This window comes from Sparassis crispa (genome assembly GCF_003851025.1).
Source record: "Sparassis crispa DNA, contig_000003F, whole genome shotgun sequence".
In the NCBI taxonomy this organism is placed as follows: Eukaryota; Fungi; Basidiomycota; class Agaricomycetes; order Polyporales; family Sparassidaceae; genus Sparassis; species Sparassis crispa.
This window is the reverse complement of record NW_020939750.1, coordinates 3,208,218-3,234,693: the sequence shown is the minus strand read 5'-3', so window position 1 is coordinate 3,234,693 and position 26,476 is coordinate 3,208,218. Positions and strand designations below refer to the sequence as shown.

The following is a 26,476-nucleotide window of genomic DNA, read 5'->3' as shown; positions in this document are numbered from 1 at the left end:
CATAACACACCACCCTGCGGGTTTGCTGTGACGGTAGAGTACAAGTGGAGTAAGTTCTGACGAGGAAGACCAACATTAACACATGACGGTCACCGCCAAGTCACCACTATTAGCTTCGACATAATGCATAATGTATCACGCTGTAGGCCACCAGCTGATGCCCGCCGAAACATGTCGGATATGATCCCTGGGACGTCGAAGTAGTAGGGATGTTCAGCCCGAGTGAGATCCCACCGCAGAGCAGGACATTAAGTAGCCAAGCAGAGCTGCGTATACACCTTAGAGGAACAAAACTCGATAGTAAAGCGACAGTATAAATTCTGCAAGCGTCACGAGTAGTTGTTGTCAGCCTCATGCTTACGTGAGAAAAAATAACTCCGATGGTCAAATTTGGAATGGGAGTCTACAAAAGCGGCAGGACACCATGAACCTCATGCATCATGACTGAACATTTCCGACGACTCATTCCATCGTCTTGTGGAGAAAGACATTAATGCTTGCCAGATAGCGAGCGCAGGGAGTTATCCTTCCCGGGCCACTGCGTGTTGTGTTCAAACTTATGAGATAGTAGGCATGGCACTGGAAACGACAATATTTACAATATTTTCTCCGAACACCAGGTGAAAACTGTACATGCTGTACTACTGTATTACCAACTGTGAAATGCAAAGTCCATCGCAGACATATCCAACAGCTCTGCCTGCACATGCACCCTGAAAAGAGAAGTCACAGCACCAAGCATATTCCAACGTCAACGTCAACTTATGCAGACACATAATCACTTTACTCACAAGTTATCCCTATAGTCTGTGTTGAGTTTAGTTGACTTGTACCGCTGTTGCAACCACTCTCCGGATGTCCTGGTTACCGAACAACGCATGCGTAGCCTCCTTCTCAGAGACTGAAAATCCGTCCGTAGCAGCATCGACTGCGAGAATTCTGATACTGTTATCTTTGAATGTCAACTCTCAGCACGACCCGCAGGCAGGCGAATCCTATCCCGTCACAGCGAAAGAACCTCCGCTGCAGGGGAAGTCGGGAAGAGAGCCGAAGGTAGTGTAACCGCGACTCTCCAACGTATTGGAGCAAGCCACGTTGCTGAGGGACAACGATCAGAAGGTTCGGGGTACAGATAAAAGCAATAGCACCAGTAAATATTTTGTCCAATTCAAGACAGTACATGTTATTTCGCTGTAGATGCATTTGCAAAGCTGTTGTCGACATGCACGTGCAATACGAAGCATCAGCTTGGTTGTACATCAATGGATGAAATTGCAAAGGCCGTACCCACTCAGAGGCCACACTGAGCTTTAGTCTACTTGCACGGCTGTGGCATTCACCATCATGCATTCATCGCCTGCTAAAAGAGATTGAATCCTTCGAGAGCTCTGTCGACCGCAAGAACCGCGATGGTGGTTCCGTCGTACGCCAGCCCCTAACATGAACCACTGCCAGGAAAATTCCACTCTGGCACGTCGAAAGACCCTCCGACGTAGGGCAGGTCGGGCAGCGAGCTGAGGGTGGCGCACCCGCGATTCTCCATGATATTGGAGCAGGCCACATCATCGGAGGACAGCGATGCGTAGTCAATAGTTGTCTCGTATGCCACAGGCGCCGTGGTCTAGGAGACGACGAGCCCTACGAAAAACGGAATGAAAGAAGCAAGAGCTGCGGTGAACTTCATGAGGATAATGATGAGTGTTATATTCTGCGGATCGCATGCAAAGGGACGTGCCGCTCCAAGGAACTCCACGTGTAATATCGAGGCCACGACATAAGTGCACTCGAGCTGTGCGGGATCAGCAAAACCAGCAGGAATGTGACATTGTCTGACCTATGAAAATGCGAATAGCCGTGCGGGACTGGCGACAGTTTCATTCCCCGTGAGATGAGCGCCTCGAGTGCTACATAGGCTCAACACTAGACCATGCATGATGCTCTCGCCAAAAGGTAAAATTCCTGTACTATCACCGTCGGGCATGAAAGTTACAGTGGTATAGCACCACAAGACACGCCATAGTAGAACACCATCCTGATTAATTAATTGGCCAGTAGACATCGGAGACAGAGCACCGAGTTATATTATAACGTCTTGTAGATCATATCATGCAGCAAACCAACAATTTATGTTTTCCTTGCGACCAAGTGTGCCTTTCGCAACTATCACCAGAATGGATCCCTCAGGCCTCAGAAGGGGTGGGCCGGCGTGGCAGCGCCGAAGGTGCATAGTTTCGGGCTCTTTGTCAGGGGAAGTAAAAGCAAGAGAAAGTCTCAAATCTGAGTCTCACATACTCAACTGTGGAGAAAATCGATATTCACCGAAAATGGAAGTTACAGGACATATTAGGCAAGGGTCGTGGAACGTTGCCCGCACCAATCGCACAGAGCATTTGGTTTCTGGACTACACCGAGTCAACGAGCATATTGCAAACATCTATCGTATTTCTAGCTACACAGAGCACAAATCAAAAGAAGAGAGTATACGACAACAAGAACGGCAAATGGCAGACATGGACAGCGCGGAAAGCCCTAATTATTGGCTACGTGATGTAGAGTATGCATGCATCTACGGAACACAGGACAATTGCAACCAAACAGGATCGGAGATACTCAATATAGTGAACGTGCTAGCTCAGTGGACTGGGAGACATCCGGCCAATAGTGTAGTACTGTGACAACAACAGGGAGACAATAAACAGAATACCTTACCACCCTTCCTAGTCGTACAGGGTATAGCTTTGTGTTGTAGCGAATGCAGATTCATACGTCGATGCGCACGGCCCCAGGCCGGCGCTAGTGCTCCTGGTGAGCGACGCTACCAGGAACGATGTCGTGGCTGTCCACGAGTACACCATCGTCATCCGCCTCCAGAAACTGGTCGTCTCCGTCCGGATCAAGAGGTGATTCGGTTTGTGCAATATCCGGGGTTTCATCTGGTTTGTGATCCAAATCAGGAGATACTGGAGACAACGGCGGAGGTGGGGCGCCCTCGCCATGCATCCACTCATCTTCCCACAGATCGATGATTTTCGAACGCTTGTGGGGATCCCGGACAAGCAGTCGCCCGACAACACGGCGGATCCCTGCGCTGTGCGCAAGGGCAGGGCCGGTCGCCCAGCCAAGGCGTGTTTCCCGAGATTGCTCATCGGCACAATCCGATGCGCGATCGTCAGGCCAAGAGTATTCGCCCTTGGCGATGCGCATGAGTAGAGCACGTCGTTCTCTGCGCTCTACTTCCCGCATGCGTGCCTCACCCACGACCACCTCGCGGTGAGCCACATTTGCCATCGGGAGATCGAACGGCAACCGCCGCGTTGCGAGCGCATATAGCACAACTCCGCACGCCCAGGCATCGGTTTCGCGCCCGTCGTACGGTCGTCCAGTCACGAGCTCCGGCGCAGCGTACGACTCAGATCCACACAAGGTTGTCAGCATCGGCTGGGCAGGATCGATGAACCGGGAGAGGCCGAAGTCGCTCAGCTTGATTAACGGCGCCGCAGGTAAGGGGCTCGTGAAGGGTGAGGTGGTCAGGAGGATGTCTGCAAGTCAACAGCGTCAGCACAACAATTGTCCTCGAACAGACTTGGCGAAACACGCATACTCTCAAGCTTGATGTCACGATGCACCAAGCCAACGCCGTGCATCCAGCCCACGGCCCTGCACAGCTCCCCGAACATGCGGCGAAGCAACGGCTCGTCAAGTCGCGCGTGAGTCTCCGCGTTATCGATAAGGTCAAAAAGCTCGCCGCCGCCTACATACTCGAGAACGAGGCAGTGATGCGACGGGGTACTGAACGAATGGAGATAAGACACAATTGATGGGTGCGAAATGTGCTGGGGGTAAAAGTCAGCCATCTCTAAATATAAAAGACTACGGAATGCTCACCCGCAGGACTTCCACCTCACGCACGAAGCTCACCCGCGTCCGCGAGTTCTTCTCGCACATCGACCGCTCCGTCATCTTAACTGCAACGAGCCGCCCCGCGGTCGACTCTTTCACCACCACAGCACTTGCGTCACCGTTCCACTCCTTTCGCACACGTTTCATACCATCATTCTGTTCGTCAAGCTTCGTCTTGGGTCGCAACCCATCCACCTTCCGCGCACGACCCCTCCTCTCGCTCTTACTCCGGAGCAAGCTCGTCTTCCGCGATAGCTCAAATGCACCCAGCTGACCCTTGACATCGCACGCGAGCCATACACTGCTAAATGCACCCTGCCCGAGCCTGCGCACGAGCTCAAGTTCGAGCGATGGCGCACCTATGAGTACGCCAGGCGCTAGGGGCGCTAGGGGTAATGCAGCAGCCTGTAAAACCGGCTCCGGCTCCGGTGCCGGATTCACCTTCGCCGTGACGTACGATGACTGCTCGGGCTTGGGGATGGGTGTGGTGAGTACTGAGGAATCTGATAGAGTCTCAGCATGGTCTGCCGTCATATGTGAGTCTGCATGCTGATACTTATCACCGACGGGAGATGCTGTGTATGGCTCGGCGAGCCATGGTGCATCCTTGTAGGCGTGGGGCGGCGGGGTTGCATCCAGCTGAAAAAACCCGCGCGATGGTGGTGACTGCGCCTCGTCGCGGTCATGCTCATTGTAGCGTCTGCGCGACGGGAAAAATCGGGAAAGCGGTGGCAATATAGGCTTCCTAGGTGAGTTTTCGCGTGACGCGAAGGCGCTCCTCGGAAATGCCGGCGTGCCGGGTGGGGGTGTGGGTAGGAGTGAAGGGCCGAAGAAATCGGCGTTCAGGGAGCGCAGGGGTCCGTTAGGCTCCGCCTTCGGCGTCTCGTCATAACCATCGTCTGAATTCGTGGAAGTCGACGCGTGCGACCTGATGGATATGGATCGGGTCGGTGGATTAGGCGGTGGGTGAGGCGTAGGCGAGTCGCCGCCGCCAAAGGGAGAGCCAAAGAATGCATGAGTCTTGCTTCCGATGGAGGAAGTCGAGACGGATGGCGAGGGTAGAGGAGAAGGAAGTGATGTTGGTGAAGAGATCGATGATGACGAAGAAAGGACACTCAGGTGCGAGGACCGAGTGGATGAGGGCGTCGAAGACGATGAGGGGCTCATATAGACGCTCCAGCTGTCAATCATGGCGAAATTGCGCTTAGGAGAGAAAAAAGGAGAAATGATTGACGAATGGCAGGACCAAGAATGCACAAGGAAAACAATCGCGAAGGATGGACGGCTTTCACAAGGAGGTAAGCGGGTGCGGGTCCGAGACGTAATAGGGGATACTCACTTTCTATCCGTGAATCCACCTCGGATAGTCGGTAACTGCTCTTTGTCACCTAAAGCAACCACAAGCGTAGACAAACGAGCAGAAGTTTCTGCTGCAGCTATGCAAACCAAGAGAGACAGCAGTACGCAGAGCTACTCTTATGGTGGGTGTATGTATGAAAGCCTTGCTGTGACGATGCTAGTGCCACGACATATCGGCCTAGGTGATGTGGCTTGTGTGAGGTTGTGGAGCCGGCGGAGTCAGCAGAGTAGAGCGACGAAAAGAAACAACGGTCTGCGGCGGCGACCTCGATAAACTAACTGGCGAGCGGACCTAGTCACAAAACGTGACCTTCCTGCCAAGCCTGATAAAACGTGACAAACCGGGTCAAGTGTCACAGACATGTGACACGGACACCTCACCCACCTAATCATTTCCGGAATTCGACAGCGCAGCAAAGAAGCAACGGAACATGTTGACTCAGGATAGCCATATGCATGGGTGGCCCAGACTGTCATCTGTATCCTGACAGTGAGAGCTGCAGGAAACTGAAGGAACGTTCGTTGAGAGAGATAAGGCAGTTTGGGCAAGCCGTCAAAAAGTGGCTCCAAATTCCCGGTTTTGGTGAAGTGCCACTGTCAAAAATTACGTCGACGAAAGGTGGTCGTGCCCAAACTGCCTATAATCAATAGCGAAGAAGTTCCGACCTGGTAGCAAAAACCCCGCATTAGGGAAACATAGCATAAGGAGTAGGTCTGGTGGTAAAGTCTTGCCGAAAGGTGAGAAAAACAAGAGCGCACGTACTGGTAGAAAGGCCAGTGCATCACCGATTCATGGGGTCTATGCGCGTGGAACTTCGCCTTTCGGGAAAGCTTTCGAGCGCAACTTGAAAGACTCGTCAATCGGAACATTTGGCATGCATACTAGGCGCAAGGGTGCTGCGGAAACTGCACATTGCACAGGATTGGCGGAAGTAATTGACGGAGAGAATTGTCTCCAACTTGGAGAGGAGAATACCATGGCTACAGATGTATTACGGTGAGATAGAGACAGATGGGGGTACGAGTTCAAGAAATACCATGTCCCACTTTCCGCGAGGATTGTGATTTTGTCGGCGCCACAATATGTTCGCAGAATGCCGCATGTACGCGACGCGTCATGTCGATCGTGTCTAATCACGTGCTTTGTGACTGAACGAGAATGACAAGCGTTTTATCCCCTTCACCAGCACTTGGAAAACAACTGGACAGAGCACAAGCAGGCAGGCTTCAAACGTTCTCGCAGTCGCAGGGCAAAAATTTACAACAAAAGTATATGTTACGTAGCTCCGTGCTACCCGAATCCAATGGCGTGAGATTGCACCTCTGTGTGCACTCCCGCGCACTGCTGATAAGGCCAAATGTGCAATTCGAGTCATATCGGTCTGACTGTATCTCGACGACATCGATTGTACTGGTAACCTTCCCACTATCATGTCTTCCTCGACGCTGTCCACTCGCACGCTCGACCACATTATCCACCTTACACCGCCGGGTACACTCAGTGAGAAGGCCGCGCAGTTCCGCGCGAAAGGCTTCACGTACGCACTATCTCCTGCAAAACAGGTGGTCCCGCTGACATTGGCCTTGACATGATTTGTAACCTCCAACAGTGTCCTCCCAGGTGGGACGCACGCAGACGGGCTGACGCAGAACGTGCTCGTGGTAGGTCTCGGACACAGTTCCAGTGTTCCAGCAGATCCTGAACGAGCCGCAGGCTCTCGCAGACGGGGTGTACTTCGAGCTGCTCAGCTTCACGCACACGCCAGAGCACTACCCCGCGGGTACGCCCGAACGGCACGCGCGCGACACGCACTCGTGGGCAACGAAGCAGCCAGGGTGGATCGACTACGCGTTCCTGGGCAGCGGTACTGCGTCGGTCGCGGACGTGATCAATGCGCGGGCAGAAGCTGACGGGAGCGGCGTGCGGTATTCAAAGGAGACGCGCGGCGGGCGCGCAAAACCAAACGGACGGGTGCTGGAGTGGGTGATCAGCGCACCAGAGGCGGATGGAGAGGGGAAGGTGCTGCGGGGCGCGTTACCGTTCTTTTGCGGGGATGTCACTCCGCGCGAATGGAGGGTGAGTGCAGATCGATTTGCGTTCGAAGATGTCGTGGATCTGAGTGACATATGTGGCGGCAGATTCCGCTTGACCCACCGAACACGGAACACGCGAACGGCGTGCGTGGGGTAGCGTCCGTGAAGGTACTCACCACGGGAGATCAATTCGCGGAGCTGAAGACAAAGCTCACTTCTGTGATCGGATCGCACCCTGTTAGGAACGCCGAGTCCCAGGCAGTTTGGGATCTGGAGAAGCTCGAGCTGCCTACGGTGAATCAGACGGAGAGAACTCCCCAGTTGGTCCTGGATGTGGCGAAAACGGCCGAAGAGGTCGAATATGTGCGCACGAGGGGAAGCGGAATATACCAGGTTCAAGTTTATGGGAAACGTACGGACAGTAGTGAGATAATTTCAAGTCTGTGAGACTGTGAATCGGAACAAAAGGGCGATGAGAGTTAACATGAGATGACTGTGAAGGCTGTCTGAGCGCTCCGTAAGGATCTGCACGAGAAGTCAGGGTGAATAAGCGTGCACGATGATCATCAAGACTGGACGAGCACAACACATGTGAAGATCAAATATTTGAGATCTGCTGCTCATTGCTCCAGCCCAAACCACACAACTGTCGACTAACCTTGACCGCTCGAGGCAATTGATCGCCCGGGAATGGTCCCACAGCCGCAAGATGATTCAGTACATCATCGCGATAAGGATCGACGGCGAGGCAGTCCAGATAATGTCCATTAGCAAGATACGACAGGAAATGGGAATGGCGAGACAGCGCAGACACGTTCGCAAAGCGTTGGGCCAGGTCACGAAGGTTATTTGTCTATCTGTTCGGGGCATGCGTCGAGGCTTCAGCGTGTCTCGACCCCCAGCAGGGTGTCGACATGGTCCGAGCGCTGGTGGTACAGTAATACAACACTTCGCGCCTGTACACCGGGCGGTTGACTTCCTCCCGCATTTGCCCTACGATATATCGTACGTTGCACCGTTTTCCGTGGCAAATGACAAAAGTATGACATCACCTCTTCTGGATCTGCTGCGGCACCACAATTTGGCAGGAATTAATAGTCATCGCAGGTGCCGCGAGAGTTGCCTGTGCAATGATTATCCCGCGAGATGGCGCGTCCGAGTATGTCGGACTTGCTAGTGAAGCTGATCACGACGTAGGGCCCACAAGTGAACGAGCAGCAGCAAAAACTCGTGACGGTAAGCTGAATTTCACGATAGCGTTGGATGTTCCGCAGTTGGCCATCTACCTCACCGAAAGACCTGGTCGAAGTTTGTCTCTTGCTCCCGCTGCAGTTGGTTTACGACAATGCTGATGGTTCCAAAGTTATGCGATTGGATGGACTAACATTGTGATGATGGATGGCGTTCGAGGGCTGGCGAGACTCGAGATCTAGTGGTTCCTGGCTGGCCATAGTTTGTTTTGTAAGCTTGGTTTGAATTTGAAGCTTGATAACAAAATCTAACAAGATCTGACCATTTTTCTTCGAGAAAGTTGGAATGTAAATTGTGCCGTCCATTTGCGCGCGGACCACTGCTTGCATGTTCTGTAAAATGAAGCATCACCTGTGATCCGGAAAGCTGGTCAGCTGTATTCTGACTGGAGTGCAGCAAAGAGAGTTTTGACGCCGAGGGACCCCTAATCGTCGGGCCAGACTGAAGCGCACGTGGGCGCCGAGAAATTCGCTCTCTCCTTTTTATTTTCCATCTTCCGCTTCCACCTCGCTCAGCGCCCTTCCTCTCGACGGGCCAGCAGTCGAGTCTCTTCGCTGGCAGTCTCTGTATTTACGGTCCGTCTTCGAGTCCAACTCGTACGAAATTGACTGCAGCTGACTCTTTCGAATTCCAACCAGGTTCATATCTTTACTCTTGGCGTTCATATCTGCTCCTTCTGCCGCACCAGCAGCAATCTCTGCCACGCGATACCATCTCTCACTTTCGTCTTCTGGCCCATTGTCCAGTGAGCAACGCCGACGCGTATTGTCAGCCGCATCGATCGTGCTGACAGAGACGACGCAGGCCGCACCCCAGCCCGTTTTGTGCCATACTTGACTTATATTTATTCCCATCCTTCAACCTTTCATTTGCTGGAGCTACGACCGTGAGTAGTCCGTGTCCTGTACGCGTCGCCGTGCTCACTCGGGTTTGCAGAGACGACCCATCACACCTATGAGCACCACCGTATACTCGATGACGATGGAGCGCTCCTTCTCGCGGCACTCGAACAGCGCGGGTCTGGCTCTGCCGCGCATACCCCGTCGGTCGAGCTCGCGCGCGTCAGCGGACGCGGTCGCGACGCTGCAGAACATGTTCGTTTCGCCACCCCCGCTGGTGGTGCAGCCACCGACCCCGCCGCGATCGAGCGCCGAGGGGACCCCAGTCGGGTCCGCCTCTGGCTCTTCCTCCTCGTCGGACTCTCCGGTGCAGTTCGTGGTGCCCCGCGCGCGTCGGCATCAGGCGAGGCACGCGACGCTGCGCCCGCCGGAGGAGTCGACGCCGACGCCGTCGGTGTTCAAGGCACAGAGCGAGGAGCGGGTGCCGTGGCCGCGGACGGAGGAGGACGAGGGGGAGTCGACGCCGCGGGCGTCGACGAGCCGGGCGGTGTCGTTGCCGCGGACGGTGTCGGCGCAGCTGGTGCGGAAGAAGACGGGGGAGCCGCTGAAGTCGTCGCTGAAGGGGCGGCGGGAGGTGGTGCGCGGGGATCTGTCGGTGGTGACAGGTGCGGCTCCTGCGGGAAGCAAGAGCGAGCCGAACACACCGACGCACATCAAGTCGGTGCACTTCGACGCGAAGCTGGAGCACGTGAAGCTGTTTCTCGCGGAGCAGAAGCCGCTCGCAGTTTCGCGCGACGGGAGCCCGACCGAGGACACGAGCGGGACAGAGAGCGACTTCCCCGCGTTCATCTACGGACCCGACGAGTTGCAGACGAGGGGGAGACTGTCTATGCGAGTCGTGAACATGCCTGTGCGCGTGCGCAAGGATGGAGACGTCGTGTTGGAGGAGCTCACCCTCTCGCAGGACGGCACGGCTGCGCATGGGCGGGTGCGGGTGCGCAATATCGCGTTCGAGAAGTGGGTCGCGGTCCGGTTCACATTCGACTGGTGGCAAACGACGAGCGAGGTGACCGCCAAGTATTTCGAGTCTCTGGAAGGCGGCGAGTTCGACCGGTTCACCTTCACGATCCGACTGAACGACATGCTCGCGCGTATTGAGGAGAAGACACTGTTCCTCGCCCTGCGATACAGGGTCGTCGGGCAGGAGATGTGGGATAACAATGGCGGGAACAACTATCAGGTCAAGTTCTCTAGGGCGAGGCCGCAGCCACTTCCAACCGTCGAGAAGGCTGATGCTGGTATAGCCGACCTGAAAAGCAGGCTGGAGAAAGTCGCGGTCGGTCGGTCGACGGTAGGCGGATACATAAACAAGCAATCGGACAAGACCCGCGATGATTTCGACCTTCGGTCCAAAACCCCGCTCTCAGCAAGATACGACTTCTCAGCGTCTTTGAAGACGCCGTGGAAGAGCAGCCTGCCCGTGTCGCATTCGCGCGTCAGCACCTACCCGAACGTATCACCGCAAGTGCCGCAGCGGCCATTTTCCAGCCCCGCTACCAAGACATCTTTCGCAGAGGATGCAGTGGTGTCTCGCGGGTCCCCTCATGTCTTCGACGGGGACGATATCCGCCCTTCAACGTTCTACTCTGGCTCTGACCTAGATGACACTCTCGAGGACACTCCACTTCCGGCACTGAGTCGACGCCGGGGCCGGAATCACCAGCGTGGCTGTTTCGATCTAGGTTCCCCGCAGAGCCCAGCCATCAAGAAGACACCTCCTGGAGCACCGTTTATCGAGTCGTCTCTGCGTTACAACTCCCTCGACTCATACCACCTGCCTACGCCGCCCGGTCCGCGTGGGGAGATGCTCAGTCCTTCCTGGCACATCGAGCGTGGAGGAAGCGAGGAGTCGACACCGTCAGTCACATCAACATCCGAGTCCTCGCGCTCCTCATCGCCGTCTGGATCTCCTATTGACCCTGTTATGTTCAATTTCACTGGACCTGGTAGTCGAAGTTCCCCCAGCCCCTCTGATGTTACCGACTACAACGTCTTCTTAAATAAGTGAGTCATGTCGGGTGTGTGTAAGATGAGTGGTGGCTGATTCATGCTCGTCAGGTTCTGCTTCTACACAGGATCAGATTCGCTTCTAGATGTACAGCCCGATGAAATACAGCGTTCGCACTCCGCGTCGAGCGTAGAAGAGTTCCTGTCATCATCCCCCGTGCTCGGATATTACCTCTCGCCCGGGCAGACCCCCACCCGCTCATCGAGCTTCGACGACGTCGTCTCCATGAGCGGCACTGCGACACCTACTGCACGGAGCAAAGTCGAGTCCGAGTGCCCTACACCCGTCCCTTTCGCGCATTAAAGCGCCATCCGTCTTCATACTACATGCAGCACCATCGAGTGCGTATCCCCCATGCGACCCCGTCCCGACACCTTGTCATCAGAAACACAAAGTTCCATATTCATCAGTCTACAAGGGCCCGATGCCCTACGTTCCGCATGATAATGACCGCGATGCTACTGTACCATTACACAAAAGAGGGTTCCTTACAAGGTTTTCCTTAACGACCGGTGGACATTTCCCTACCACGTGCATACGAGCCTCCATATTCACTACATTCTACATATTGGTATTCTACTACACGGACTGCAGCGCTTCAGGGCACAGGCCCGTCGCGTTCTGTAGACATTGTCTTCTGCTGCTTGGTTTACTGAGTTATACCTTTGTCTGGTTCAATTATTTTGATTTGATTTGTCACGACGTGCATCGTTTAGCTGTAGTTCATGAATTGAGAATGCAAACAATCTGAATGAATGCGAAGGACACCCGTCTGCGCGTCGATACAGGAATGAGCGTACGTGCGATCAACTCGTCAATGTCGCCCGCGTCGTGGAGGACCCCATCGACTGCTTCGCCCTCCCCCTCCTCCTCCTCCTCCACCTCCCCCACCTCCCCATCCTCCTCTATTCCACGACGGCTCGTCTCCATCTCCCGCCCCATACACGTCCTCCTGCGACGGTAGCGGCCCACTCTGGCGTCCCACCACAACACTCGAGCTTCCGTGCTCCACGGCACTAAAGCCCGGGATGAAATCGTCCTCATTCGCATTCCCATGCCCCCTCTGGGAGGTGCCGCCTTCAAATGTACCCCCGGCGCCATCAGCGTTCTCCTCCTTCCCCCACCAGCCGGGCCCCGCGTCTGCGCCAAACGCGAAGCCGGGCACCATCGGCTCTTCGTCCTCGTCCTGCCCCGCGGTATCCGTGACGTCTGGCGGCTTCTCGCCCCCGCCGGAGAACACGGACGTCGCGTCGCCCGGGCGTTCGCGGCACCAAAACCGCGTCGTGTGGTCGTTCGACGCGCTCACGAGGACGTGCCCCAGCGGATGGAACGTCAGCGCCCACACGTTCGAGTCGTGTGCCTGCGAGAGCGTCGCGCGGGGGCCGGGCTGCGGGGCGAGCATCTGCGCTTGGGGCGGTTCCGAGACGGAGGAGAGGTCCCAGTGCAGGATCGCGCCTTCTGAGCCGCCGGAGACGAGCAGTGGATGGACGGGGTGCCATGTGACGGCTATGTGGACGTGTTAATGGTGCGTCGCAGTTCGCACAAATTGTCACTCACAGCACACTTCTTTTTTGTGTCCCTTCAGGACACAGTATTCTTTCATCGCGCGGATGTCGAATACGCGCACGGTCTGATCCCGTGACGCACTGGCGACGAGGTTTCCGTTTGGTGACCACGATAGGGCCTGAACGGTGTTTTTGTGGTAGTGTCTGTACAAATTCGTGAATTCAAGGGGTAATAAACGGGCAGGATGCGCTCTTACAGGGTAGAGAGCACTGTTCCTGTCCGAGGATCCCAAAATTTAATCATGTTGTCTTTACTTCCGGAGACAAGGAGGCCCTTGGTAGCATGCCACTCAACACACTTTACATCCCATCCATGACCTGCAAGGTTCAGTCCATCAAAGGGGGATTCGTAAAGGTATAAAGCTGAATTGACCTGTCAAAACCTGCTCTTCACGGCTTTCCTCAAACGACCAGATTCTGACAGTGGAATCGTCACTAGCGGTTGCAAATCGCCCATCGTCTGGACTAAAGCTCAGTCCACGAATAGCTTCTCGATGACCCGTCCATGCGGTCAAATTGTTCATGTTTGGCTGGAAGTATTTGATGATTCCAGTCTGGTCTGCGGACGCGAGATACGCGCCGGAATGTGTGAATTGCATTGTGCGCACAGCCGTATCATGTGCCTGTAGGATCGTTTCGAAGTTGAATGTAAGCCCGTTCCAAAGGGTGAATTCGCCGCTCGTCGAACCTGTCAGAACACGTCTGCCTTCTGGTGTCCACTGTGAAACCCGTAACTCAAGACCGAGGTGAACATGGAGGAGACAAGCCACTGACTGTGACACAGTTTACAGGACATCTGATCTTGTTAGTTGACGTGTGTACAAATTTTGTGCATAGCGAAGTTGACGCGTTGTCTGGGTAGGCCTTCGGGGGTAGCAGCTGAGTCCAGTGTGCGTTCAGTCAATTCACGCAATTCATTCACGAAGTATTGTATTCGCACATCAATGATATATGGCGGCGCAGGTCGCAAATATGGTACATATGTAGAACTTGGCCGTAGCTTTCGTAACTAAACACGACATGAGTGTCAGGATGTTCTAGGCCTCAGAGATGATTTTCACGTACCAAAGCCCATCTGCCCATTGGACCGCCATAGTCAACAGTCCTCCTTGGACGAACTTTCTTCACTGTCTTGCCGTCCATCATTTGCCGTGCCATGGCCATCTCTTGGTCCTGCGTCCGCGAATCTTCTGGCGGCGGAAGGTTGATGGCAGAAACATCTCGCTTGGGTTTCCACTCAAACTGTGGCCGATCTAACGATGGAAGAACATTTTGAGGTAATAACACAGGTAACGAGCTGCTTGACATTATTGCTTCAGGACAGAAAGGAATGTGCGAAGGGAGAACCTGATTTTCAGCAAGAATTACGTAAGCCACTCAAATATCATGATGCATGATCGTCACGGTCACAGTGCGCAATTGAGGGCGTCTACCTTTCAAGTCATCAGTCAGGCCAATATCTGTGTGCGTGTATGCAAGGTCGAGTATATATAAGTCGACATGTAGCTAGATATGCTTAGTTACCTAGCGTTTTCCTCAATTGCAAGGTCGAGAGGATTGTACTCACTTGCCTAATTTGAAAAGACTTTCCATATCCGCTCCTCTGAGTTCACGTTGTGGCGCTGTCTTTCAGGTACTCATCTGTAACTAGTTAGCTATGACACTTGAGCTTGACCTATCTTGCTGGCCATGGAGGAAACACCTGTCTGACATGCCACTTATTCCGTCTTTCTCTGCTGGCCCACGTTAGTTTCTCGAGTCAGATGTCTGAGATCCGAATGTCTCAGCCCATCATTCTATGGTAGAGGGATCAGCAGCTGACGGCTATATCATTCAACAGGGAATGTGCGTCACGCCTGCTTGTAGCGTCCGGTCAACGGCGGGCCCGCAGGACGGTGTTCTGTGGCCGCGCTCTTCAATGGGTCATCGCACATGCCTCGACCACGGCCATGTCTCGTGCTACAGGGATGTCTCGCATACGTGCCGCCGAGAGCTTCGCGGCGGTCATCGACCGCGACATACTGCGCTCTGGACGCTTCAGCACGGCATGCGGTGCTTGCGGCAGGCAAGACTTTGATTCCGCGGAGCGAAATCTCTATTCGCGGTGGGTTGATGTCGGGTTGTCCTGTCTTTGTAGTGGACCCTTCTTACGGCCGAGTTGCATCGGACACGGACCTCAGTGCCCATCGTGCGTTATGACTGTTATGTCTGGCTTGGCTCTGGAACCTGCGATGACCACTCTCGTCGGAAGGTATAAAGGCTCCAAGCAGGACAGGACACCCTCTCATCGGATTTCCCGAATCGTCTCTTCATACCTCTCCACAGCTCTGATATTTCGTATCCGCCATTACGATCGTCATGAAGTTCACCGCCGCTCTCGCCAGCCTTTCACTGCTCTTCGTTCCCATCGCCCTCGCACAGACGAGCGTGTCTGTCTCATATGATAACACCTACGACAACTCCGCAGAGTCTCTTAACGACCTAGCGTGCTCCAATGGCCCGAACGGCTTGGAGCACCTCGGTTACAATTACCTTGGCGAGCTCCCCGATTTCCCCTACGTCGGAGGGTCCTTTGCCGTGACGGGCTGGGACTCGACTGGGTGTGGGACGTGCTGGGAGATAACGTACGACGGAACGACCATCACGGTCCTTGCGGTCGATACCGCGTCCGAAGGGTTCAACCTCTCGGAGGAGGCGATGAATGCGCTGACGAACGGGCAGGCGGAGTTCCTCGGGAGGGTAACTGCCACCGCAGTGCAGGTCGATGCGTCCCAGTGTGGGCTCTGAGTATTGCTCAAACGACTTTGAGTGAGTGTTGCGGTCCTTTTTTTTGGTTTTGAACCGTTTTAATGGGTTTTCTGGCCAGTGCGCGAGTCGGTGCGCGCGGTTGCAATCGATGAAGTTGTCGGACTCCTGCAGTAATTTTAGGATTGGATATTGGATTGGATGGACTTTCCACACAACTGCACTTTCTGTAACCCATTGTACAGTTGCACATATGATGACCGGACGTTGGACGTTGGCGTTTGTTGTATAACAATGGTCGTAAAGCCATACTTGCAATTGAGCTTGACTATGCTATGGTCTATTTCAACGCGCTCAGTCGCCCCGATGTGCAAGTCGTCAGGACTAACTGGGGCCTTAAGAAGTTGATAAATGTTAGGTACGTTTTTCGACTTCTCGGCGCTGGAGAACGAACTAGAGTCTCTGACGTATACTAACAGACACTCCGCTTCAATCTTCCAGCTCAAGCTTCAGCTTCACGCTTCAAGCCAAACTTCAGCATCACTTCTCAGATCTCAGATCTCAAACCTCGTACTTTGACATCACCTTTTAACTAAGCTGACGGCGATAGAATCGGGGACCCGGGTAAGACAGTAGTAAGTATCTCGGAGTGGCATAACTCTCCTGATCGATGATCATGATCACATCCATAGAAAACATATAAAGTCCTTTGCTTTGTAGGTTTCAACATATATGAGCGTTGTTCTGCCAATGCGCTGAATTATTGGCTTCAAGCAACAGACTTACAGTGACTCAGAAACTCGAGAGCGGCCGATGAGTCTTCCTCCTCCTTCTCGCAATCAGGCGTGGTGCGACGTCTCCGCTCTAGAGGCGGGCCATGTCGAAATACCGCTTCCATGGATTCTCGACACAGCGTCTGCGGAGGACACCTCTGTTCTTCCAGCACTCTCCTTCCTCTTCACGCACTCTGTCACCGGTGCGACTCTCCTCTTTGACCTCGGCGTGCGCCGTGACTGGGAACGGCTTCCCCCAGCCATTGTTCATCGCATTCGCACGATGCCGTTCCACATTAATGTGCCTCAAGATGTCGCGGAGTCGCTGCGAGCGGGTGGGGCGGATCCTGCGCAGATCCAAACGGTCTGCATCTCCCACATCCACCTAGATCACTACGGCGACACCACGCCCTTCACCGGCGCCAAATTTATCGTCGGCGGCGCCTCGCGCTCTCTCTTCGAGCCTGGATATCCCGCAGACCCCAATTCTGTGTCCGCATCCGACCTCCTCCCGCCGGATCGGACAGAGTTCCTCGAGATCGACGACGCGTGGAAGCCGATCGGTCCTTTTCCCCGCGCACTCGATTTCTACGGCGATGGGAGCTTGTATCTCGTTGACGCGCCTGGACATCTCCCGGGGCACCTCAACGCGCTGGTGCGCACGTCGCCTGACGGAGGTTGGGTTTACCTTGCCGGCGACAGCGCCCACGACTGGCGGCTGATTCACGGAGAGGCGCAAATTGCGCGCACAGACAGGTGGGGTTGTGCGCATGTGGACGTGCAGCAGGCGAAGGTGCATTTTGGACGGATCAAGGAACTGCAGGAGAATCGGCGGGTAAGGGTCATTTTGGCCCATGACACGCCTTGGTATGAGGAGAACAAGGGTGGGCAGGCGTTCTGGCCAGGGAAGATTAGCTCGCCTTGAGGTCAAAGTCGGTATTCCTGAGAAGTAAATTGTCTACTTTGTTGTATTTTCCGCTGACCGTGTATGGTATCGTGATACCGTTTACCATCTTCTCAATCACTGAATCAGGAGATGAAACTTGGTCCACTTTGTAAAGCGCAGGAAATAATGGACGGCGGCTACGCAGCCACGAAGCGGGAGATCAAGCCCGCTGTGCGTTCTCAGGTTCGTGCTCTCGGTCTTAACAGCATAGCTTGGGAAGTCCGCGTCGTTCATTCATGTATGGTATAAGAACATAATCTGTGTCAATCTCGAACAATCGCCCGCACTCATCTCAGTCTACTCCGGACCACTTCCGTCTACTGGCATGAAGGTTTACTCCGTCGCAGCCGTCTCCTTGCTCTCTGCACCAGCCGTCCTCTCTCAGACCTCCGTGTCCGTGTCTTACGACACAACCTACGACGACGCGTCCGATCCCGTTGCCAGTTTATCCTGCTGGAACGCGAGCGGCTTGCACTCCGGCGACCTCATCACCATCGGCCAACTCCCCAATTTCCCGTTCCTCGGAGGATCTGCCCTTGCGCAGGGATTTGATTCGCCTAATTGTTGGACGTGCTGGAACCTGACCTATGAGGGTGGGACGGTCACGGTCCTCGTAGTCAACTATGCTTCTGGAGGATTCAACATTTCGGAGGAGGGCATGGATACGTTGACGGATGGAGAGGCTGTGGCTGCTGGGACGGTGACTGCTACTGCTTTACAAGTTAGCCAGTCTCGGTGTGGGCTTCCGGGAACGTCTGAATTTTGAGTAAGTCTCATTCACTTTTATGTGAATGTAGTCGTTCGATGATAATTATTCTGACGCTCCCTCTCAGCCGCGGAAGACTTTGCTAGGGGGCTTCGTTATGCTCGGTGCGTTTTTTGAAGAGTTATATGTGGTACATCACCTTTGAATCATTCGCACCATTTTCCGCGGCGTTTTCGTTGACTTTCTTTCTTCCCTTACATATATAGTAGTCAGACTTCCTTTCTGGGGATAGATGCCATATTATGTAACTACCTTTGAATCTCAGCCACGAAGGTGTTGTATTTTTCTTGCCTTTTTTTCGCGTCGCGTAATTACTAGGGAGTCTTTTAAACAATCTTGAATAAGTATGTCCTGCAGCGGTAAAAGCGTCTTGAACTCGTATCGAACTTGGCGGGTACTGTCTGTAAATCAGTTGGGAGTTTACTTATCTCAGCTGGCCGCTCTGCGTCTTCGAGGCTTCGAGTTCAGGCTTCGACGAATCATCACCTGATGGTCTACATCATGGCCGACCATGTCAAAGTATCATCATCATTAGTCCCGCCCGTCTGCTGCTACCATGTGCTCACTACCCGCTCTTGTACGCGGCCATGAACCCCGCGATGGCCTCTAGCACACACATGGGCCTGCCATGCCCACCATCCCGAGGATTGCCAACTGGAAATATCATGTCTCTCTGCATTTTGGAATTCAGCACCGGAGCTACCCTGTCTTGGGAATCGAAGCTCTTGGCGGGACGGGTATAGCGCCAAATCTCACATTCACCACGCTGGCTCGGCTTCTCTGTCCGTGGTGAGACGATTTTCGACCCTCGTTTACCTGACGGGACGATTTCTACCGGTTTTACTGCGTGTGAAGTGCAGCCGAGCTGCATCGCACGCGGTGATTGTACGCGTACTATCCTAGGCACAGTTCTGCAAACTCTTTCAGTGTGCTGCTCATAGCTCCCTGACAACTTCATGAAATCCCTTGAAACTTGCAGTCTATGTACAATAATGTCCCCTCTACAAGGTTATCAAAGTAGCATGTTAAAATTCCCAGAACTTATGTTCTCGGAGACCTTCCGGTGACGAGAGTGCAAGTGCGCAGGGTAATGCAAAATCGTCACAAGCCTGTCACGGTGAGCGCCCTTCGGCATGCCCGGCAAATTTGATGGCTCGGTCAACGCAAGCGGTGTGCACAGTTCTGCAAAGCCGCTTTGGGCGACGGAGTCTGAATTTCATCACGCTGTGGCGGATGGATGTAACGCGTCTTTCTCGCAACATAGCATAGAGCAAGAACAACTTCGCATGGCGTCAATCGGGGTCACTCTGAAGGTAGCTCCATGTTAAAAAGGCTTATATTATGGGTGGCAAAATTTTAGGATGAGTACTGCAAGAAGGATCTCCACATCAGCTGTATTTCCGGCACTTACATTGGGGTGCAAAACCATGCAATCGCTCTCCCATTTGTTTCCACATCAACAAATTATCATACACAGGGTTGAAACATGTTTAGATAGTGTCCATACAACTACTAACCAAACCCATTAAAATATTTTTGAGAATTGGACGAGATATTCGCATTTTGCATATTGATGCGCACTTTGCAGAACTGTGCCTAGGATAGTATGCCGTATTCTCTTGCTCCTGTGATTCCGCGTTCGCGGACTCGCCAAGACTCTCGTGCTGCAGAGATATAAATTCCCGAAGAGAGGCTCTCCACCCCATCAGCTCCTCTCCAGCTGTTCAGTACTGCACCAGCCTCTTTCTCCCGTGATAAACGTCTACCATTATGAAGTTCTCTGCCATCGTTGCCGCTCTCTCCATCGTCTTTACTCCCGCTGTCCTCGCGCAGACGGTGTCCGTCTCGTACGATACGACCTATGACAACGCTTCGGAGTTGCTCAGCTACGTCGCATGCTCGGACGGCGCGAATGGGCTCGAGACCAAGGGCTACACCACTTTCGGCTCCCTTCCTGACTTCCCATACATCGGAGGCGCGTACACCATCACTGGGTGGAACTCGGCCGCGTGCGGGACGTGCTACGAGCTGACGTACAGCACGACGACCATCACCGTCCTCGCGATCGATGTCGCCACCGAGGGCTTCAACCTCTCGGAGGAGGCAATGAACGCGTTGACGAATAACCAGGCTGTGTTCTTGGGCCGGGTGAACGCGACCGCGGTGCAGGTGGATGCGTCTCAATGCGGGCTGTAAAGCAGGAAGGGCCCGCTGTGCGTTTTTACCTTCCGTTGCTGTAAGGCCGAACTCTGACTGTCGGTCTAGCCAGTGAGACAATGGGCTTTTCAGGGATCAGACTTTAGCCCGCATCATAGCTATATCATAGCTATAGCTTACAAGTGGCTGTCGAGTGGCCGTAGGGCGTTTGCATCGTTGGACTTTGAACTTTGAAGTTGTGGTGCCTTCGGGGACTCTTGTCGTGATAATGGATAATGAACGCCTTGCCGATCAGTCAGTTCCTCCCTTGGTTCCGGCGGACTTGCTCGTCTAGATATTCTTGTATCCAGCACTTGGTCTTCTGGTGCTCTTCCGTCGAGCTCATGAGCGGATGGTAATAAAGTCGCAATATGCAGACCTTGTAGGGGACTCAAATAACAGGACAGAAGAGCTGGGCAATACAGCTAGAGTCCAGAAGTGAGTCACTGAGTAATATTGAGGACAAAGTACTCTACTCACCTAGAGTCCAGAAGTGAGTCACTGAGGACTCAGAGTGGACTCTAGGGGGTTTATATCTACCTAGAGTGTGGCTATACAAACCTGTGAGTAACACAGGATTGTGGCTATGAACATAGGCAGGCATAGCTATGCATAGCTTCTACATAGCAGTGCATAGCACAGCCTGATCAATAGGTATCTAGGTGTACAGCATCTTGCATTGCTTTGAGTCTAGACACTTAAGAGACTGATGGATTATCTAATCTAACACTCCCCCTTAATCCAACAAGTCTTCCCTCTTCAACAGAATGCAAGAGCTCCACATACCTCCCCCTGAACCCACTCATTCCACTACATCCCAATGTTCCTCGTCGCACGATTTAGACTTGAATGGATGTTCGGCTTCCATCTCGCTCTCACGCAGCATCATAGATGCAAGGTCGTCCAACTCATCGAACTGCTGAGTGGTGAAGTGCAGTGAGTGTCGCCGAATGTGAGCACGAGGTGGCATAGCCGGGTGAACAAGCATGTGATGAGTCGGTTGATTGGATGCCGGAATGGTAATGCGTTCCAATTCGATGTCGAGCGGGGGTGGTGCTGGCCAGATACGGGTGATGGCATAATAAAAAGAAAGAAGGAGAATGGCAGGGAAGAGCGCCCCTGCAGTAATAAGAAGGGCAATGGCGAAGGTTTTCATAGTGGTGGAAGGGGCAAAGAGATGATTTGAACCGCAGCAGTGAGAGTGGTATATGTGGCAGACAGATGATCCGAGAAAACACCGACCCGACAATGTCCGAGTTATATGCTCTATCCGACAAGATCCGGGTTTTTGACGATTAGATCCTCAAGCCCATCATCTCGCGGCAGTAGATAATCTTTGTCGCCGGCAAGGGCTTTGTCAAAATGTCCGCTATCATCTCTGCAGTAGGAATATATACTGGTGCAATTCGACCTGCCTCCACGGTGTCTCGAAGCCAGAAGAAGCGCAGATCCAAGTGCTTCATTCTGCCATGATGTTCTGGATTTTTAGAGACACTGATTGCAGACTGATTGTCCATGTAAAGTGTAGAGGCTTTGGACACTGTATACCCCAGTTCTGTGAGAAGATTACGCATCCAGAGGATTTCCTTTCCTGCTTCAACTGCAGCAATGTACTCGGCTTCTGTGGTGGATTGGGCAATAAGGGACTGAAGCTTGCTACTCCAGCTAATAGCACCTGTGCCCACTTTTACAAGGTAACCACCAGTGGAGCGACAGTTATTCCTCTCACCGCCAAAGTCTGAGTCCGTGTAGGTTAGGAAGAACTCCTTTACATCACTGGGACCATAGTGCAGCCTTAAGTCCATTGTGCCCTTCAGATAGCGGAAGACATGCTTCACAGCAATCCAATGTGCAGGACCAGGATTGGCATTAAAACGCGCAAGACATCCAATGGCAAACATGATGTCTGGACGAGTGGTGATGGCCAAATACATCAGTGTCCCTACAGCACTGAGATAAGGCACTTTGTGCATATATTCTGCCTCTTCCTGTGTCTGAGGTGCAAGGGCCTTTGAAAGCTCTGCTCCAGGATCCATAGGAGTGCTGACAGACTTGCAGTCAGAGAGACCATAACGCTCCAGCATATCCACTATATACTGGCGCTGTGAGAGTGAAATGGTATGCTTTGCACGGTCTCTTTTGATGTCTATGCCCAGCAGAAACTGGGTAGATCCAAGGTCTCGGAGTTTAAAATATGACTTTAACTCCTTGACAGTGTCATCAAGTGCCTTCTTGGACTTTGAAGCAAGTGTCATATCGTCTATAAAGACTGGGACAATAATGCGCACATCTTCCCTAATGTACACATAGATGCTTCTGTCAGACTGAAGACGAGTGAAGCCCATTTTGGTGAGCACCTCATGAAGCTTCTTGTTCCACTGGCGTGCACCTTGCTTCAAGCCATAGAGTGACTTATTTAGCCTGCAGACCATTTCTGGACCACCCTGGTGAAACCCCTCAGGTTGTTGCATGTAGATCTCTTCCTCCAAGTCTCCATTTAGGAAGGCAGATGAGATATCCACAGAGTGAAGTTCTAGATCCTCTGCTGCAGCAAGAGCTAGAATAAGGCGCAATGCAGGTTGACGGAATGTGGGAGCAAAGACTTCTGTGTAGTCAAAGCCAGGGCGTTGACTGTAACCCTTGGCGACTAATCTGCCTTTATAGCGCTCTACAGAACCATCTGCATTGTGCTTCACCTTGAACACCCAGCCTGAGCCTATTGCCCTTTTGCCTGGTGGCAGTGGAACAATGTCCCATGTGTTATTGGCCATTAGAGACACAATCTCTTCATTGGCTGCTTGCTGCCACTTATCAGCATCAGGACTGCCCATAGCCTGTTTATAGGTCCGAGGGTCTGCTCCAGCAGATAGACCAGCAAACTGGACTTCAACAAAGTCAGCATCTGCATTTATCACATCCAACTCGTCCTCAGACTCTGCATCCTGCATAGGTGGTGGTGAAGTTCGCATTTTCCAGGTGGGCCTAATGTTGCGAGGTACCCGGCGCTGAGCAATTGGACGATGATCTATAGGTTCAAATGGAGGAGGAGTTGGAACTCTATGATGCTCTGAAGGATCTGGTGGTGGTGGAGTTACTGGATGCTCAGGTGCAGGTGGTGCAGGTGGATCAGCTTCTGAAGCAACTGGACCAGGTATAGGATTTGGCACATGTGCACCATCTCCCCCTAAATCCTGTCCAGGTACAGGTGCTACAGGTAGAGGAATAATGTCTGCAGGTGGAAATGACATAGGGGGTGGAGGAGGAATATCAGAAGTGCATTTGAGGCCAGGAAAGTAGCGCTCATCAAAATCAGCACGTTCTGAGATTATAGTCTTTTTGGTGTCAGGATTGTAGAACTTCCACCCCTTGTATCCTGCAGGATAACCAATGAACACGCATTTCTGCATGTGTGGTCCCAGACCTGTACGCTGATCCTTCTGCACATGGACATAGGCAGTACAGCCCCAAACACAAAGATGGCTGACATCTGGCTTCCGCTTGTACCACAGCTCATAGGGAGTTGCACCCTTCACCACTGCTGTAGGCAGACGGTTCCAGACATGCACCATAGATCCAATGCATTCTCCCCAGAAGGAAGGAGGCAGTTTAGACTCTGCTAGCATAGCAGTGATGTCATTGTCCATTGTGCGATTAGCTCGCTCTGCAACTCCATTCTGCTGTGGTCTATTGTGCGTGGTATGTCTGCGCTCAATCCCTGCCTCCTGAGTAAACTGTATAAAGGCATTGGACATGTACTCCCCACCCTTGTCATCCTGGACAGCCTTGATTTTTGCTTCAAGCAGATTTTCAGCATAAGCTTTATACTGCTTGAAAGCATCAAAGGCTTCACTCTTAGCCTTTAGCAATAGCACAACCCTGAATCGGCTGTAATCATCTATGAAGGTGATCCAGTACCGATATCCTGAGTGTGTACACACAGGCAGAGGTCCATGGACATCTGTGTGAATTAATTCTAGGGGTTTGGAGGCATGACTGTCCGATGTAGGGAAGGGATTGGCATGCATTTTACCGGCCAGACATGGTTCGCAAATGGGGTCAGGCTGCTGCTTTGAATTCAGCATAAGACCAGTCACTAGCTCCTCTCTAATCATCTTTTGGACATCGGCATAGTTGTGATGAGCAAAGCGACGATGCCAGAGATTTAAATCAAGAGGGACTGTGGTTATAGCCTGTGCAGACTCTGGAGCTGGTTGTACAGTTCCATCAAGAAAGGCAGTGTAGTTCTCTGTGATAGAGGCAACAAATAGAGTCTGACGAGAGTGAAGGAAGGTCATGAACTTGGACTCTATGTGAATTCTGAAGCCTTTCTGACGAACTAAATACAGACAAGAGAGGAGATTGTTCCTGAGCCTTGGGACATGTAGCACCCTAGTGAATTCCACAGGCCTGACTGCTTTCCCTGCAATCACTGAATTAAATACAACTGTTCCCACCCCAGCAGACATGACAATGGTGTTATCAGCGAGTTTGATTGGAATGACCAAAGGTTTGTAATTTCTAAGCCAGTGGTGATGAGGTGTCATATGAGAAGTGGCGCCTGTGTCTGCATTCCAGTCAAAGTCAGCATCAAGCTGAAGTGGGTCAGAGAGACTTGCTTTGCCAGCAGACTCTGTGACAGTGGTAGGGTCAACCTGAGTGGTATTCTGGGTGGCAGCAGCAGCAGCAGTAGCATTTGCCTTGTTTCCACGCTTAGAGCGGCGCTCTTTGCGATTTTCCTTGGCTTTCTTTGAAGCATTCTGGAAAGCATAGCAATTGGACTGTGTGTGTCCTTTGCCCTCACAAAAATCGCAGGTGAGCTGTGAGGAGGAAGCAGTGGTGAGTGCTTGATCTGCTTTGGGAGGGGAAGTGGTGCGATGACGACGATTGATTTCCTCTGTGACAAAAGCCTGGGTGACAACATCTTTGCTCAGGATATCACGCTGAAGTAGCGCAGAGGTAAAAGCGCCATATTCCTCCACAGGAAGAGCACGAATCATAGCCATGGAGGTTAACTCTTCATCCAGCTTTGTCAGATTAAAGTCATTAGGGTGAAGGTCTTTAACACGCTGCATGGCAGCATTGACCTTATTGACAAGCCCTTGAAGTGATTCCTCTGGTTGCTTTCTGATGGAGAAGACATCATCATAAGCATTGAAACGCGCTCCAGGTTTCTTCTGCAGATGAACAGCTGCAAGCTGTTCCCACATTTTGATAGGGTCATCCACCACACCAGCAAAGTGAGTGCGCTGATCTGGTTCCACCATCAAATAGATTTGACCAGCTGCTTTCTCTGCATTGGCCTCCCAAGTGTCTAGCTTAGTTTGCTCAGCTGCTGTAGGTGATCCAGAGAGCTTTGGCTGTGGAAGCTTGCCATTGACAAGTCTCCAAAGGTTTGCAGAGCGCAACCAGGCGGCCATTTCACCACTCCAAGTAGGGTAATTGGAGTCATTGAGTTTGGCAAAGTTGGGAGTGTGGGTAGAGGTGGAAGACATGATGTGGAAAGGGGTAAAGGGTTGTGTGTGATTATGTCTGGTGCTTGAAAAAGTGCAGGATAGTCCTCAGGAGTGTGTGCAGGAAAGGAGGTATAGTAATTGTAACCAGTAAGTATTTACTAAACACCCAGTTGTACAACCACTCAGGTCACTGGGATGATTACCAGGATGTTCCCAAGAAGGTCAAAGGCTGGCCCACTGAAGTGCACAGACCCAACAGTTGGTGTCTTTGTAAATAAAGGATATGCAGCACACTATAAGGACAAGAAAGGCACAGAAAAGTGACCAAGACAAAGCAACAGCAAAGGGGCTAGAGCGCGGGGCTCATAACCTAATAAAGTCGCAATATGCAGACCTTGTAGGGGACTCAAATAACAGGACAGAAGAGCTGGGCAATACAGCTAGAGTCCAGAAGTGAGTCACTGAGTAATATTGAGGACAAAGTACTCTACTCACCTAGAGTCCAGAAGTGAGTCACTGAGGACTCAGAGTGGACTCTAGGGGGTTTATATCTACCTAGAGTGTGGCTATACAAACCTGTG

The 26,476-nt window shown here is 52.6% G+C and overlaps 7 protein-coding genes across 7 annotated transcripts; 3 read left to right on the top strand and 4 right to left on the bottom strand.

Annotated features, from left to right (window-relative positions):
- Positions 1 to 2,793: 2,793 nt before the first annotated feature.
- SCP_0411730 (kinase-like protein) lies at positions 2,794 to 5,067 on the bottom strand (the record flags this gene model as incomplete). The annotated part of the gene is made up of 3 exons (XM_027757900.1): positions 2,794 to 3,539; positions 3,602 to 3,833; positions 3,886 to 5,067. The coding sequence occupies 3 exons, from the start codon at positions 5,065 to 5,067 to the stop codon at positions 2,794 to 2,796; spliced, it is 2,160 nt and encodes a 719-aa protein (XP_027613701.1).
- A 1,623-nt stretch (positions 5,068 to 6,690) lies between these two features.
- Positions 6,691 to 11,754, top strand: SCP_0411720 (hypothetical protein; the record flags this gene model as incomplete). The annotated part of the gene is made up of 9 exons (XM_027757899.1): positions 6,691 to 6,797; positions 6,870 to 6,921; positions 6,974 to 7,336; positions 7,399 to 7,656; positions 8,985 to 9,119; positions 9,183 to 9,289; positions 9,349 to 9,430; positions 9,481 to 11,447; positions 11,502 to 11,754. The coding sequence occupies 9 exons, from the start codon at positions 6,691 to 6,693 to the stop codon at positions 11,752 to 11,754; spliced, it is 3,324 nt and encodes a 1,107-aa protein (XP_027613700.1).
- Positions 11,755 to 12,265: 511 nt separating this feature from the next.
- Positions 12,266 to 14,324, bottom strand: SCP_0411710 (Polyadenylation factor subunit 2; the record flags this gene model as incomplete). Its single annotated transcript, XM_027757898.1, has 7 exons — positions 12,266 to 12,957; positions 13,009 to 13,160; positions 13,214 to 13,334; positions 13,390 to 13,735; positions 13,791 to 13,895; positions 13,957 to 14,025; positions 14,082 to 14,324. 7 exons carry the CDS (start codon positions 14,322 to 14,324, stop codon positions 12,266 to 12,268), a joined length of 1,728 nt encoding a protein of 575 aa, XP_027613699.1.
- A 1,050-nt stretch (positions 14,325 to 15,374) lies between these two features.
- SCP_0411700 (Protein SnodProt1) lies at positions 15,375 to 15,803 on the top strand (the record flags this gene model as incomplete). Its single annotated transcript, XM_027757897.1, has 1 exon — positions 15,375 to 15,803. The coding sequence occupies one exon, from the start codon at positions 15,375 to 15,377 to the stop codon at positions 15,801 to 15,803; it is 429 nt and encodes a 142-aa protein (XP_027613698.1).
- A 771-nt stretch (positions 15,804 to 16,574) lies between these two features.
- Positions 16,575 to 20,442, top strand: SCP_0411690 (hypothetical protein; the record flags this gene model as incomplete). The annotated part of the gene is made up of 5 exons (XM_027757896.1): positions 16,575 to 17,369; positions 17,568 to 17,651; positions 17,701 to 18,201; positions 18,278 to 18,376; positions 20,023 to 20,442. The coding sequence occupies 5 exons, from the start codon at positions 16,575 to 16,577 to the stop codon at positions 20,440 to 20,442; spliced, it is 1,899 nt and encodes a 632-aa protein (XP_027613697.1).
- Positions 20,443 to 21,244: 802 nt separating this feature from the next.
- Positions 21,245 to 21,598, bottom strand: SCP_0411680 (hypothetical protein; the record flags this gene model as incomplete). The annotated part of the gene is made up of 1 exon (XM_027757895.1): positions 21,245 to 21,598. One exon carries the CDS (start codon positions 21,596 to 21,598, stop codon positions 21,245 to 21,247), a length of 354 nt encoding a protein of 117 aa, XP_027613696.1.
- A 139-nt stretch (positions 21,599 to 21,737) lies between these two features.
- SCP_0411670 (predicted protein) lies at positions 21,738 to 25,934 on the bottom strand (the record flags this gene model as incomplete). Its single annotated transcript, XM_027757894.1, has 1 exon — positions 21,738 to 25,934. The coding sequence occupies one exon, from the start codon at positions 25,932 to 25,934 to the stop codon at positions 21,738 to 21,740; it is 4,197 nt and encodes a 1,398-aa protein (XP_027613695.1).
- Between the last annotated feature and the right edge of the window lie 542 nt (positions 25,935 to 26,476).